The sequence below is a fragment of the Somniosus microcephalus genome, chromosome 4 (genome assembly GCF_052327205.1).
Source record: "Somniosus microcephalus isolate GS21.2 chromosome 4, FLI_Smic_1.0, whole genome shotgun sequence".
Lineage (NCBI taxonomy): Eukaryota > Metazoa > Chordata > Chondrichthyes > Squaliformes > Somniosidae > Somniosus > Somniosus microcephalus.
In genome coordinates, this window is record NC_140990.1 from 312704767 (window position 1) to 312719595 (window position 14829).

Sequence of the window (14829 nt, forward strand, 5' to 3'; positions counted from 1 at the left end):
AACCTCTCATCATCTTGAAAACCTCTATTAGGTCACCTCGTAATCTTCTCTGTTCCAAGGAGAACAATCCTAACTTTTCCAAACTCTCCTCATAACTGAAGTCCCTCATCCCTGGTAACATCCTGGTAACCGTCCTCTGTACCCTTTCTAAGCCATTTACATCTATTCTGAAGTGTGGTGCCCAGAATTGTCCACAATACTCCAGCCGAGACCTAACCAGTGATCTATAAAGTTCTAGCATCTCTTTGCTTTTATATTCAATTCCTCTATTTATAAAACCAAATAACCTACATGATTTTTAACCACCTTATCAACCTGCCTTGCCAGCTTTAAGGATTTGTGTATATGGACTCCAAGGTCTCTCTGCTTATCTACACTTTTCAAAACCGTGCCATTTATAGTATACTGTCTTTCCATATTAGTCCTTCCAAAGTGCATCACTTCACACTTCTCCACATTGAACTCCATTTGCTATGCTTCTGCCCATTTCACCGTCAGTTCTTCTTCAAAAACAGACATGTAAAATCACGGACAAGTCATAAAAAGCAACCAATCTTGTGTGGATCTCAGAAGGAACCTTGCTGAGCTCAGCCCTTACACACCCAATCCACTGTTAGCTCCTCATCAAGTGATATTCCCAGAACCTACCTTGTGATCAGTGCTGTCCAGTGACCACCACCACAGAGGACTTTTCCACGACACGAAAGCCAAATTCTCAGCTGCAAAAGCCAGAGCCCAAAAGAGTAGGAGAATGGTACTGTGACCGCGTGTCCTGTCCCGCACCAACACCCTGGTGTGTTCCAGGCGCAGCAGAAAGATGGTACATGCCCACCCAAACGCAGACAGGCACGAGTAGACAATCATGTATCCGTACACCGTGCCCAAGCCAAAGGATTGCCAAAGAATATAGATTACAAACTGCAGCAGCAGGATCACCGATAGGAACACCTGCAGCAGGAAGAGACGAGAGCGAGGTACATATTTTGGCTCCATTGTAGTGCCATACATGTTATAGCAAGCGCATTGCAACGCGCCAAGGAGGAAGGCGATGCTCAAGAGTACTGTTGAAACTAGAGTGAAATAAAAACATGGGAAAAGTCCTTGTTGTATCCATACTTCTGACAAGGATGCATTGCCTTCGCAGTAACTTTCAAGAATGGCCATTGTATCGGACAGTCAGCTGGAAAACAAAAGACCAACAGGAATTATTGCAACAGCCACCAAAAACAGTTGTGTATTTAACACTAACTCAACATATACACAGTAACCCATCCATCACCTTAAACATTCACTCCCTCCACCACCGGCGTACCGTGGCTGCGTGTGTACCATCTACAAGATGCACTGCAGCAACTCGCCAAGGCTTCTTCAGCAGCACCTCCCAAACCCGCGACCTCTACCACCTAGAAGGACAAGGGCAGCAGGCACATGGGAACACCATCACTTCCAAGTTCCCCTCCAAGTCACACACCATCCCGACTTGGAAATACATCACCGTTCTTTCATCATCGCTGGGTCAAAATCCTGTAACTCCCTAACAGCACTGTGGGAGCACCTTCACCACACAGACTTTAGCGGTTCAAGAGGGCAGCTCACCGCCCTCTTCTCTAGGGAAAATAGGGATGGGCAATAAATACTGGGAGTTATCCCCGGTGTCCTGGGGCCAACATTTATCCCTCAATCAACATAACAAAAACAGATTATCTGGTCATCATCACATTGCTGTTTGTGGGACCTTGCTGCCGCGTTTCCCACATTACAACAGTGACTACACTCCAAAAAATACTTCATTGGCTGTAAAGCGCTTTGAGACGTCCGGTGGTCGTGAAAGGCGCTATATAAATGCAAGTCTTTCTTTCTTTCTTTACCTGCAACGCTCACATCCCATGAACGAGTTAAAACAAATTTGTACGCAAACATATTTTTCTCCCTTGCTATCGTTACAACACATGACTATTTCTCCATGGCAGTATTGATAAGCCTGGGTGCAGGCTTGTTGCATGAGTCAAAGAATATATAAAGGCGAAGAATTTTGTTGCAAAAAAAATTGAGACGCAATTGGCGAGGGGGGCGGTTAACAGGAAAACCTACTCGCGTGTAATCTGTCTCTGGCAGGGCTGTAACCAGCACTGAGATAAGTATGTTCAGTCTGGGTTTCAGATAAGGGCTGGGGATAGCTCAGGTAAGCAGCTGAGATGTTAGGAAATGAGACAGCAATGAAAAGGAAAGGGGCAGAAAGATCAGGAAGGCCAACAGAAGCACGACAGGGGCAAGCAACAATATTTAGTCTGGGTTATAGGACAGCATTGAAAGGTCAGAACTGCAGCCACCAAGCCCCAGTAGGACATTCCAGCATTTGTTTGACACTGCGCCACACCGCACACTCGGTGCTTTGACACTGCGCCGCACCGCACACTCGGTGCTTTGACACTGCGCCGCACCGCACACTCGGTGCTTTGACACTGCGCCGCACCGCACACTCGGTGCTTTGACACTGCGCCGCACCGCACACTCGGTGCTTTGACACTGCGCCGCACCGCACACTCGGTGCTTTGATACTACACACTCGGTGCTTTGATACTACACCGCACACTCGGTGCTTTGACACTGCACGACACCGCACACTCGGTGCTTTGATACTACACCACACACTTGGTGCTTTGACACTACACGACACTGCACACTCGGTGCTTTGACACCGCACGACACCGCACTCAGTGCTTTGACACCGCACGACACTGCACTCGGTGCTTTGACACTGCACGACACCGCACACTCGGTGCTTTGACACTGCACGACACCGCACACTCGGTGCTTTGACACTGCACGACACCGCACACTCGGTGCTTTGACACTGCACGACACCGCACACTCGGTGCTTTGACACTACACCACACACTCGGTGCTTTGACACTACACCACACACTCGGTGCTTTGACACTACACCACACACTCGGTGCTTTGACACTACACTACACACTCGGTGCTTTGACACTACACTACACACTCGGTGCTTTGACACTACACTACACACTCGGTGCTTTGACACTGCACGACACCACACACTCGGTGCTTTGACACTGCACGACACGGCACACTCGGTGCTTTGACACTGCACGACACCGCACACTCGGTGCTTTGACACTGCACGACACCGCACACTCGGTGCTTTGACACTGCACGACACTGCACACTCGGTGCTTTGACACTGCACGACACCGCACACTCGGTGCTTTGACACTGCATGACACTACACCGCACACTCGGTGCTTTGACACTACACACTCGGTGCTTTGATACTACACCACACACTCGGTGCTTTGATACTACACCACACACTCGGTGCTTTGACACGACACCGCACACTCGGTGCTTTGACACTGCACGACACCGCACACTCGGTGCTCTTTGACACACCGCAGTGTCACTTTAAATCGGCTGAGCTGAACAATGGGCGATACTCGATTAAATGGACATTTACTGTGCCGATTGCAGGAGCTGGAAGTCCAAACTCAGCCCCTTTAATTTCACCAAAAAGCAGGAATGAAAAAACCCTTCAAATAAATTGAGGGGTGTGTAAGCAGACAGCAGACCCCGTACTACGAGCTCTCCCTTACCTCCAGCACACACACGCTTTGCTCACTTTATTTTTCTCTCCCCCGCCCCGAAGTCTTGGAGAGGTAAATGGCCTAAGAAGTTAAACGCGCGACACCGACTCTCCTCACTGCCCGGCACACACGATGCAACACACGGCCTAGCTGCCGCCTCGTCAACAACTGCGCCGCTCCACCACGCTCACTGGGTCCTAGCGCCGGCGCTGAGTCATCCCACAGCCTTTGGTTCTAAACACATTGCCTCAACTTTCCCTAGATCCTACAGTCTGATTGATTTCAAATGTAGTGCCAGAGTCAGTTAAACTACAAACAGTACTTCTCCCAGTCTGCAAAGCACCATGGATTAAGAAAGAGCTTGCATTTATCTTGCGCCTTTCATGACCTCAGAATGTCCCAAAGCTCTTTACAACCAATAAAGTACTTTTGAAATATCGTCACTGTTGCAATGTAGGGGAACACGGCAGCCAATTTGCGCACAGCAAGCTCCCACAAACAGCAATTAAAGAAATGACCAGATCATGTTTTAGCGATGTTGGTTGAAGGATAAATATTGACCAGGACAGAAATTCTTCTTCAAAATAGTGCCATGGGATCTTTTACATCCACCTGAGAGGACAGACATTTAACGTTTAGTCCAACAGATGCACCACCAACAGTGTAGGAACTCCAGGATGCTTCATGTGTCTTGAATAACCATGTGTGCAGAAAATGCCTCCAGCTGCTCGACCTTGAGCTCAGGGTTTCTGAGCTTGAGAGGTGGCTGGAGTCACTGCAGGGCATACGGGGGAGGCTGAAGGTTTCCTGGAGCGCACGTTCCAGGAGGTGGTGACCCCGCAGCTACAGAGAGTTCAGAAGGATAGGAAGTGGGTGGCCATCCGACAGGGTAGGAAGAGGCAGGCAGTGCAGGAATCCTCCAGGAATGTGGCGCCCACAAACCAGTTTTCAGTACTGAATACAAGTGAGGATGATGACACCTTGGGGAGTGGCACTGGGGGCAAAGGACTGTACAGGACTGTAAAGTGTAGAATTGCAGAGGCCATAGGGGATTCGAGTCAGGGGGATATACAGGCATTTCTGCAACCACCAACGTGAGTTTCGCATTGGTGTGTTGCCTCCCTGGTGCCAAGGTAAAGGACATCACAGAACGGGTACAGAACCTTCTGCAGGGGCAGGGTAACAGTTAGAAGCTACATGTTGGAACCAACGACATTGGAAAGAAAAAGGGCTGAGGTCCTGCAGTCAGAATTTCAGGAGCTAGGGAGGAAGTTAAAGAACAGGACTTCAAAGGTAGTAATCTCTGGATTACTCGCAATGCCATGTGCTAGTGGGTATAGGAGCAATAAGATAAGGCAGGTTATTGTTTGGGTGGCAAAATGGTGCAGGAGGGAGGACTTCAGATTCCTGGGGCATTGGGACCAGTTCTGGGGAAGGAGGGACCTCTCCCACAGCATAACAAAGACCACCTATTTCCACCTCCGTAACATCGCCCGTCTCCACCCGTCTCAGCTCATCCACTGCTGAAACCCTCATCCATGCCTTTGTTACCTCGAGACTTGATTATTCCAACGCACTCCCGGCTGGCCTCCCACATTCTACCCTACGTAAACTTGAGGTGATCCGAAACTCGACTGCCTGTGTCCTAACTCGCACCAAGTCCCGTTCACCCATCACCCCTGTGCTCGCTGACCTACATTGGCTCCCGGTTAAGCAACACCTCGATTTCAAAATTCTCATCCTTGTTTTCAAATTGCTCCATGGCCTCGCCCCTCCCTATCTACCTCGGGAGCCTACTGTCAACAAGGGCAGACGTCGATGACGAAGTCCAACACCGCCTTCAGTGTGCCAGTGCAGCCTTCGGTCGCCTGAGGAAGAGAGTGTTTGAAGACCAGGACCTCAAACCTGGCACCAAGTTCATGGTCTACAGAGCAGTAGTAGAAGTAGTAGCTTCTGTAGATATGTGAAGAGAAAAAGATTGGTGAAGTCAAGCGTAGGTTCCTTGTAGTCAGAATCAGGGGAATTTATAATGGGGAACAAAGAAATGGTGGACCAATTAAATAAATACTTTGGTTCTGTCTTCACAAAGGAGGACACAAATAACCTCCCAGAGATGTCAGGGAACATAGGGTCTAATGAGAGGGAGGAACTGAAATAAATCAGTATTTGCAGGGAAATGGTGTTAGGGAAATTGACGGGATTGAAGGCTGATAAATCCCCAGGGCCTGATAATCTACATCCTAGGGTAATTAAGGAAGTGGCCCTAGAAATAGTAGATGCATTGCTGGACATCTTCCAAAATTCGATAGACTCTGGAACAATTCCCATGGATTGGAGGATAGCTAATGTAACCCCACTACTTAAAAAAGGTGATAGAGAGAAAACGGGGAATTATAGACCGGGTAAGCCTGACATCGGTAGTGGGGAAAATGCTAGAGTCCATTATAAAAGATGTAATAGCAGAGCATTTGGAAAACAGTGACAGGATCGGACAAAGTCAACATAGATTTACAAAAGGTAAATCATGCTTGACTAATCTGCTGGAATTTTTTGAGGATGTAACTGGTAGAATAGATAAGGGAGAACCAGTGGATGTGGTGTATTTGGACTTTCAGAAGGCTTTCGATAAGGTCCCGCATAAGAGATTAGCGTGCAAAGTTAAAGCACATGGGGTTGGTGGTAAGGTACTGTCTTGGATAGAGAACTGGTTGGCAGACAGGCAGCAAAGAGTTGGAATAAACGGGTCTTTTTCCGAGTGGCAGGCAGTGACTAGTGGGGTACCGCAGGGATCGGTGCTAGGACCCCAGCTATTCACAATATATATATTAATGATCTAGACGAGGGAACTAGATGTAATAGCTCCAAGTTTGCAGACGACACAAAGCTGGGTGGGCGTGTGTGCTGTGAGGATGCAGAGAAACTCCAGTATGATTTGGACAGGTTGGGTGATTGGGCAGATGCATGGCAAATGCAGTATAATGTGGATAAATGCGAGGTTATCCACTTCGGTGGCAAAAACAGGAAGACAGATTATTATCTGAACGGCAATAGATTGGGAAAAGGGGAAGTGCAACGAGACCTGGGTGTCCTTGTGCACCAGTCACTGAAGGTAAGCATGCAGGTGCAGCAGGCGGTTAAGAAGGCAAATGGTATGTTGGCCTTCATAGCAAGAGGATTCGAGTACAGGAGCAAGGATGTCTTGCTGCAGTTGTACAGGGCCTTGGTGAGACCACACCTTGAGTATTGTGTGCAGTTTTGGTCACCTTATCTGAGGAAGGACGTTCTTGCCATGGAGAGAGTGCAGCGAAGATTCACCAGACTGATACCTGGGATGGCAGGAATGACATATGAGGAGAGATTGGGTCGATTAGGCTTATATTCGCTAGAGTTTAGAAGAATGAGAGGGGATCTCATTGAAACTTCTAAAATTCTAACAGGACAAGACAGACTAGATGCAGGAAGGATATTCCCGATGGCGGGGGAGTCCAGAACCAGGGGTCACAGTCTAAGGATAAGGGGTAAGCCGTTTAGGACTGAGATGAGGAGGAATTTCTTCACCCAGAGAGTGGTGAACCTGTGGAATTCTCTACCACAGAAGGCAGTTGAGGCCAATTCATTAAATATATTCAAGAAGGAGTTAGATATATTTCTTAAGGCTAAAGGGATCAAGGGATATGGGGAGAAAGCAGGGACAGGGTACTGAATTTGGATGATCAGCCATGATCTCATTAAATGGCGGAACAGACTCAAGGGGCCGAATGGCCTACTCCTGCTCCTATCTTCTATGTACCCGCCCTCCTGTATGCCTCAGAGGCATGGACCATGTACAGCAGGCACCTCAAAGCACTGGAGAGGTACCACCAACGCTGCCTCCGCAAGATCCTGCAAATTCATTGGTAGGATAGGCGCACCAACGTCAGTGTTCTCGCTCAGGCCAACATCCCCAGCATCGAAGCTTTGACCACGCTCGATCAGCTCCGATGGATGCGTCACATCGTCCGCATGCCCGATACGAGACTCCCAAAACAAGCGCTCTACTCGGAGCTCCGACACGGCAAGAGAGCCCCAGGTGGGCAGAGGAAACGCTTCAAGGACACCCTCAAAGCCTCCTTGAAAAAGTGCACTATCCCCACTGACACCTGGGAATCCCTGGCCCAAGTCCGTACAAAGTGGAGGAGAAGCATCCGGGAAGGCGCCGAATACCTCGAGTCTCTTCGCCGGGAGCAAGCAGAAGCCAAGCGCAAACAACGGAAGGAGCGCACGTCAACCCAAGCACCCCACCCACCCGCCCCTTCAACCACCATCTGCCCCACCTGTGACAGAGACTGTAGGTCCTGCATTGGACTCATCAGTTACCTGAGAACTCATTTTAATGTGGAAGCAAGTCATCTTTGGTTCCGAGGGACTGCCGAAGAGAAGAATATCCTTTAGCCCCACAACCTCCCCCAAACCCCCCCCCCCCCCGCGATATCTGCGCTCCTCTAATTCTGCCCTCTTGAGTATCCCTGATTATAATCGCTCAACCATTGGTGGCCGTGTCTTCTGTTGCCTAGGCCCTAAGCTCTGGAATTCCCTCCCTAAACCTCTCTACCTCTCTTTCCTCCTTTAAGACGCTCCTTAAGACCTACCTCTTTGACCAAGCTTTTGGTCACCTGCCCTAATTTCTCCTTATGTGGCTCGGTGTCAAAAAATGTTACATAGATACATAGAAGATAGGAGCAGGAGTAGGCCATTCGGCCCTTCGTGCCTGCTCCGCCATTTAATGAGATCATGGCTGATCCTTTAATTCAGTATCCCGTCCCCGCCTTCTCTCCGTAACCCTTAACCCCTTTTGCCCGTAGAAATATATCTAATTCCCTCTTAAATATATTTAATGAGCTGGCATACACTGCCCTCTGTGGCAATGAGTTCCACAGGTTCACCACTCTCTGAGTGAAGAAATTCCCCCTCATCTCTGTCCTAAATGGTTTAGCCCTTATCCTTAAATTATGTCCTCTAGTTCTGTTCTCACCCGCCAAGGGAAACATTCCTTCTGCATCCAGTCTGTCTAGACCTGTCAGAATTTTATACACTTCTATGAGGTCCCCTCTCAATCTTCTAAACTCCAGTGTGTACATCCCTAAACTACATAGTCTCTCCTCATAGGTCATTCCCGCCATTCCTGGTATCAGCCTGGTGAATCGCCGCTGCACCCCCTCCATGGCAAGAACATCCTTCCTCAGATGAGGCGACCAAAACTGTACACAGTACTCGAGGTGTGGTCTCACCAGTGCCCTGTACAGCTGCAGCAAGGTATCCCTGTTCCTGTATTCTAACCCTTTTGCTATGAAGGCCAGCATACCGTTTGCCTTCTTGACCGCCTGTTGCACCTGCATGCTCGCCTTCAGTGACTGGTGTACAAGAACAAATGTTGTCTTATAATACTCCTGTGAAGTGCCTTGGGACGTTTTACTATGTTAAAGGCGCTATATAAATGCAAGTTGTTGTTGTTGAGATACAAGGTGCATAGAGAACTGGAAGAAACAAAGAACACTGGAATAAAGAATAGTTCAGAAATGGGAGGGATCAGACAGGGGGAAATGAGTGGCAGACTGACTAAGATGGTTTTGGAGTGCATGTGCATAAACGCACGGAGCGTGGTAAATAAGGTTGGTGAGCTGTAGGCACAAATAGCCACAAGGGATTATGATACAGTGAAAATGAACTTTCTTGATCAGTATGTTTCCAGCCCAACAAGGAAGGCAGTAGTGCTGAATCTAGTCCTAGGGAATGAAATGGGGCAAGTGGAGCATGCTTCAGTGGGGGAGCATTTGGAAAATAGTGATCACAATATCATTAGGTTTAGAGTTGTTTTAGAAAAGGACAAGAAAAAATCAAATATGACAATACTCAACTGGAGGAGGGCTAATTTCAGTGAGTTGAAAAGGGATCTGGCCCAGGTGGATTGGAATCAAAGATTAGAAATAGAAGCACGGTGGCATAGTGGTTAGCACTGTTGCCTCACAGCGCCAGGGACCTGGGTTCGAATCCGGCCTCGGGTGACTGTCTGTGTGGAGTTTGCACATTCTCCCCGTGTTTGCGTGGGTTTCCTCCGGGTGCTCCGGTTTCCTCCCACAGTCCAAAGATGTGCGGGTTAGGTTGATTGGCTATGATAAATTGACCCTTAGTGTTAGGGGGATTAAATACATGGGGTTACGGGGATAGGGTGGGATATGTGTTGGTGTAGGGGTTATGGGGATCGGGTGGGATATGTGTCGGTGCAGGCTCGATGGGCCGAAATGGCCTCTATCTGCACTGTGGGGTTTCTGTGATTAGCAGGTAAAACAGTAAATGAGCAATAGGAGGTTTTCTGTTTTTCATACAGACCCCAGCATCTGCAACATTTAACCCCTTGTGACCCCACCTCATTGTTCTTTGATGTAATGTTTTCCTGACTGACCTGTTTGGACACCATTCACACCTTTGATTGCTGTAATTATCTCTCTGCGGAGGTGTGATAAAGGGCAGTTAGAAAGATTACCTGTAATCATCTGGCAGTTTTCTCTGACTATATATGCTGTGCCTGTATGCTTCTCTTCACTTCACCTGACGTAGGAGCAGCGCTCCGAAAGCTTGTGATTTCAAATAAAGCTGTTGGACTATAACCTGGTGTTGTGTGACTTCCTACATCTGAATACAAATAGTATAGGAAAACTGGGGAAATAAGAGGGACAAAGAGAGAGTATGAGAAAAGATTAGTGGGTAGCATAAAAGGGAATCCAAAAGTCATTTATAAACACATAAATAGTAAAAGGGTAGTCAGAAGAAGGTGGGGCTGATTAGGGACTAAAAAAACAGATCTTCTTGTGGAGGCAGAGCGCATGGCTGAGGTAAATGAGTATTTTGCATCAGTCTTCACGAAAGAAGAGGATGCTGCCAATGTCACAGTAAAGGAGGTAGCAGAGAAATTGGATAGGATAAAAATAGATCAAGAGGAGGTAATTAAAAGTTTGGCAGTGCTCAACGTAGAAAAATGACCCGGTCTGGATGGGATGCATCCTAGGATGTTGACAGAAGTAATGGTGAAAATTGCGGCGGCTCTACCAACAACCTTCCAATCCTCCTTAGATATGGGAATGGTGCCAGAGGTCTGGAGAATTGCAAATGTTACAACCCCGTTCAAAAAAGGGGAGAAGGATAAACCCAGCAACTACAGGTCAGTCTGTGGTGGGGAAACTTTCAGAGTCAATAATCCAGGATAAAATTAATTGACACTTGAAAATATAGGTTAATAATGAAGCAAGTCATCCTCAGTTCTGCCGAGGGACTGCCTAAGAAGGAGAAGGACAGTGCAAACTCCTGTATTGTTTATTGCTGCTACTGATCTGTAACTCTGATTAAACCGGTTCCCTAGTCTAAGATAGAGTGTTTATTTTACTACTTTCCAAAGTCATATCCGGTAAACTAAATAGATTAACAAAAGCAAAATACTGCGGATGCTGAAAATCTGAAATAAAAACAGAAAATGCTGGAAATACTCAGCAGGTCAGGCAGCATCTGTGGAGAGAGAAACAGAGTTAACATTTCAGGTCGATGACCCTTCGTCAGAACAGGAATTAACAAAGGTTTCTGTTCAACCCTTACATTACCCAATATTGTGCGTGCAATGGTATGTTCTGGTTTGTATGGAATGAGTGCTTACTCTGCTGCTGTCTTCAATTCTGCTCTTTCTCCTCTTTAGCCTCAATTTTCAATTTTCCAATGAATGTGTGCTTAGTTTCCAAGCTTCTTTTCATAACTTAGAGCCCAAAGTCCTGCAATCAATCTGATCACTCTCCTCTGAACACTGTTTAATGTATTCTCAGTGACCTTTTGAAGGTTACAGCATTGCAATCTGGGTCACGCCTGCTTAAAATAACCTGTTCCAACTTACAATCAGATACCTAGATATGCTAATACTTTATTAGTCTTCTTGATAACAGTTTCATGTCAATTGGAAAGTTTCAACGAGTGGTGAATAATTATAACCATATTTTTTTTCTTTTCTATGTGAGCTATTGTGTAAATAATTCATGCATTACCTTAATCCATCTAATATTTCTTCCCTCAGCTTTGAATAATACCCTCTATCTTTCTTATACTTCTCATCTGGTTGCATATAAATTGTTATAGCACTGTACTACTAAAATAAGATGCTCCATGTCTTTGCTGAATAAAACAGCAGTGGACTATGAAAATGGGGATTAATACCCTCACAAGAATATTTATCAAGAGCACCAGACAAATCCTTAACTCCTTCACCTACTCTCCTCATCAAGGAACCGTCTGGGGTTTGCCACCTAGTCTACGCCTAGGACGGAATGATGCCTAAATTTGGCTTGCTGAACTGTTATACATGATCCAGTTCGGATTATATTAGCATTTACATTATCAACTTCCAATTAGGATACGTGCAAGCTACTGAGTGAATCAATTAGCCCTTTCTTATCAGAGCAGCAAAGAAGAAGCCAGACAATAAAGTTACAAACTAATAATTGTTTATTAATTAGCAGTACTTAAACATTGAGAGTGTTGATAACATTGAGAATATTTAGTAGATAGGGTTAAATGACAAAATGAATAACAGAGGATACAAAGGCAGTTTAGTTATGTCACTGTAACTCAGTATTAACTACAGGAAACTTTCTGGTATCCGGCACGGACGGGACCGACGTGTTGCCGGTTCATCAACAATTCCGGATAACCGAACGCTATAGTAAAAGATACGGAGCTCAGAGCTCCGTATAAAGCAACAAACCCTGTTGCTTACAGCTTCAAAACAATTGGCACAAGTTGCAAGCATCTCTGTAGCTTAGCAACAGCTTCACTACACCCTTGCACAGCAACAAATGGAGTAAAAAATGTAATAAAAGTAAAAAAAGTTACCTGAACCGACTCCTGAATTTTGCTGGTGGATAGAGCGTTCCGGTTATTTAGGAGCTGGTTAATCGAAAGTTTCCTGTAGCTTGCTGATTATCATTTACAGTTGGGAAGAGTGTCTGAAATCAGTGTAAATTGGTGAGATTAATTATGATGAGTCCTTAGGTAGCTGACAAGTTAACGGTATTAGACAGCCAGTCTATTGGAAAGATTAAAGTCTATAAGCTTGTAGTTAGCAATATTCCCAGAACCTGTGTGACTTAGGAGCTGCTGCACTTGAGCTGGTTGCCTCGCCTTCCTCAGAGATGATGATGGTAGCCTTCTGGGATGTCAGAATGATGCAATTCCAACCGTAGAGATGATATCAGTTCATCTTGGATCCTCTGCTTCCAACTTCCGCGCTGGTAGCTGTACCTAAACACGCTGGCTTAAATCTCAATTCCTCGATCTTAGGGAAATATGTACATCTAAATGACACACTTATATATTCCTGTATCTAGGTAGTTAATCTTTTAAACTACAACAACTTGCATTTATATAGTGCCTTTAATGTAGTAAATCATCCCGAGGAGCAGCATCAAACAAAATTTGACACCGAGCCACATAAGAAGATATTAGGACAGGTGATCAAAAGCTTGATCAAAGAGGTAGGTTTTAAGGAGCGTCTTAAAGGAGGAGAGAGAGGTAGAGAGGCGGAGATGTTTAGGGAGGGAATTCCAGAGCTTAGGGAATAACCTCGAACAGCTATGTTGGTACCCCTGATGACCCCCAGATTAATGCAGCATCAGTGCCAGACATACTAGATCATACTTCTGCTCTGTAGCTCCTCAATTTCTCTGTAACAAAGGGTCTCACACAGACTGACATATATATATTCCCCCCCACAAAACCCCACAATGAGTTTTCTTTTGGCCTGCGACCATAATGCTTATGTCGACTATTACTGGTAAGGAATGTTTTATTTATATAAGACTTCATGGGGTTAAAATTGGTCTTCGGTTGTAGTGCAAAATGCCGATAGCGAATCGGGAGCCCGTTATACGTTGCGCCCGATTGAAATGAACAGAAAAGAAATTCGGGCGCAGCGTAAAATGGGCTGCCGATTCGCAATCGCCTGTTTTGCGCTACCATCGAAGGCCAATTTCACTCCCAATGGTTTTAATTAGCATTAGCCCTTTCCTTTCCGAACATTCAGTACTGACTCCATTTGGAGGACAAATTTAAGATGAAACTCCATTTTGAGGGCATATTGAAGAATTTCTCCTACAGGACCCAGTGTTGAGATATGGGAAGGAAGGACTTAAGTTGAAAATGAGCAGAAAGGAAAGTTGGGACAAATGATACTATGTGCTTGATTAAATTAGCAGAAGACAAAGGCCCTGATCACCTCAGCAATTGATTAAATTAACAGCTTGAAAACTCATTTACCACAGGCCGAAACTGGGAGTGGCTGAGACTGCTGAGGGTAGCACAAACAGAAAAGAGGGTGAAATAACAACAGAAAATGCTGGAAAAACTCAGCAGGTCAGGCAACATCCGTGGACAGAAATTTGAGTTGACGTTTCGGGTCGAACCCTTCTTCAAAACTGGAAAGAAAAGATAGATCAGAGGCAGGGCTGCGATCGGACAAAAGAATAAAAGAAACAAAAGAAGTAAAAAAGAGACAATAAAAGGTATTAGAAGCTAGACGAGATGGTAATAGGCTGAGATTAGGTGTAAAGTGTACTGGCAGGGCAAGGGATAGCTGCCAGGTGTGAGAGAGAAACAAAAGGAAAGGGGGGGGGGGGAAGGAGTGGAAAAATAACAAGAAAAAATGAAATAGGGGCCGAGGTTATGACCTGAAATTGTTGAACTCGATATTGAGTCCAGAAGGCTGCAGAGTGCCTAATCGGAAGATGAGGTGCTGTTCCTCGAGTTTACGTTGAGCTTCGGTGGAACAATACAAGAGGCCAAGGACGGTGAGGTCCGAGTGGGAATGGAGCGGTGAATTAAAATGACAGGCGACCGGAAGCTCAGGGTCACCCTTACGGACTGAACGGAGGTGTTCCGCAAAGCGGTCACCCAATCTGCATTTGGTCTCCCCAATGTAGAGGAGGCCGCATCGTGAGCAGCGAATACAGTATACTAGATTGCGAGAAGTACAAGTAAATCGCTGTTTCACCTGGAAGGGGTGTTTGGGGCCCTGGACAGTGGGAAGGGGGGAGGTATAGGGGCAGGTGTTACATCTCCTCCGCTTGCACGGGAAGGTGCCAGGCGAAGGGAAAGGGCTGTTTGGGGTGATAGAGGAGTGGACTAGGGTGTCTCGGAGGGAGCGGTCCCTGCA

At 46.4% G+C, this 14829-nt stretch overlaps 1 protein-coding gene across 2 annotated transcripts in view; it reads right to left on the minus strand.

Annotated features, from left to right (window-relative positions):
- The window catches only part of LOC147120602 (ATP-binding cassette sub-family B member 6-like), a 276275-nt gene extending 272447 nt beyond the window's left edge, over nucleotides 1-3828 (minus strand). Inside the window, exons 1-2 of one of the 2 annotated variants that reach the window (XM_085986730.1) lie at nucleotides 3644-3828; nucleotides 649-1180 (exon numbers count right to left, since the gene is read on the minus strand). In XM_085986730.1, the coding sequence (XP_085842856.1) occupies nucleotides 649-1164 (516 nt within the window). In that variant the 5' untranslated portion in view covers nucleotides 1165-1180; nucleotides 3644-3828. Of the gene's footprint in view, nucleotides 1-648; nucleotides 1181-3617 lie in introns of both variants that reach the window. The other variant, XM_085986729.1, reaches the window with a different exon arrangement.
- Between the last annotated feature and the right edge of the window lie 11001 nt (nucleotides 3829-14829).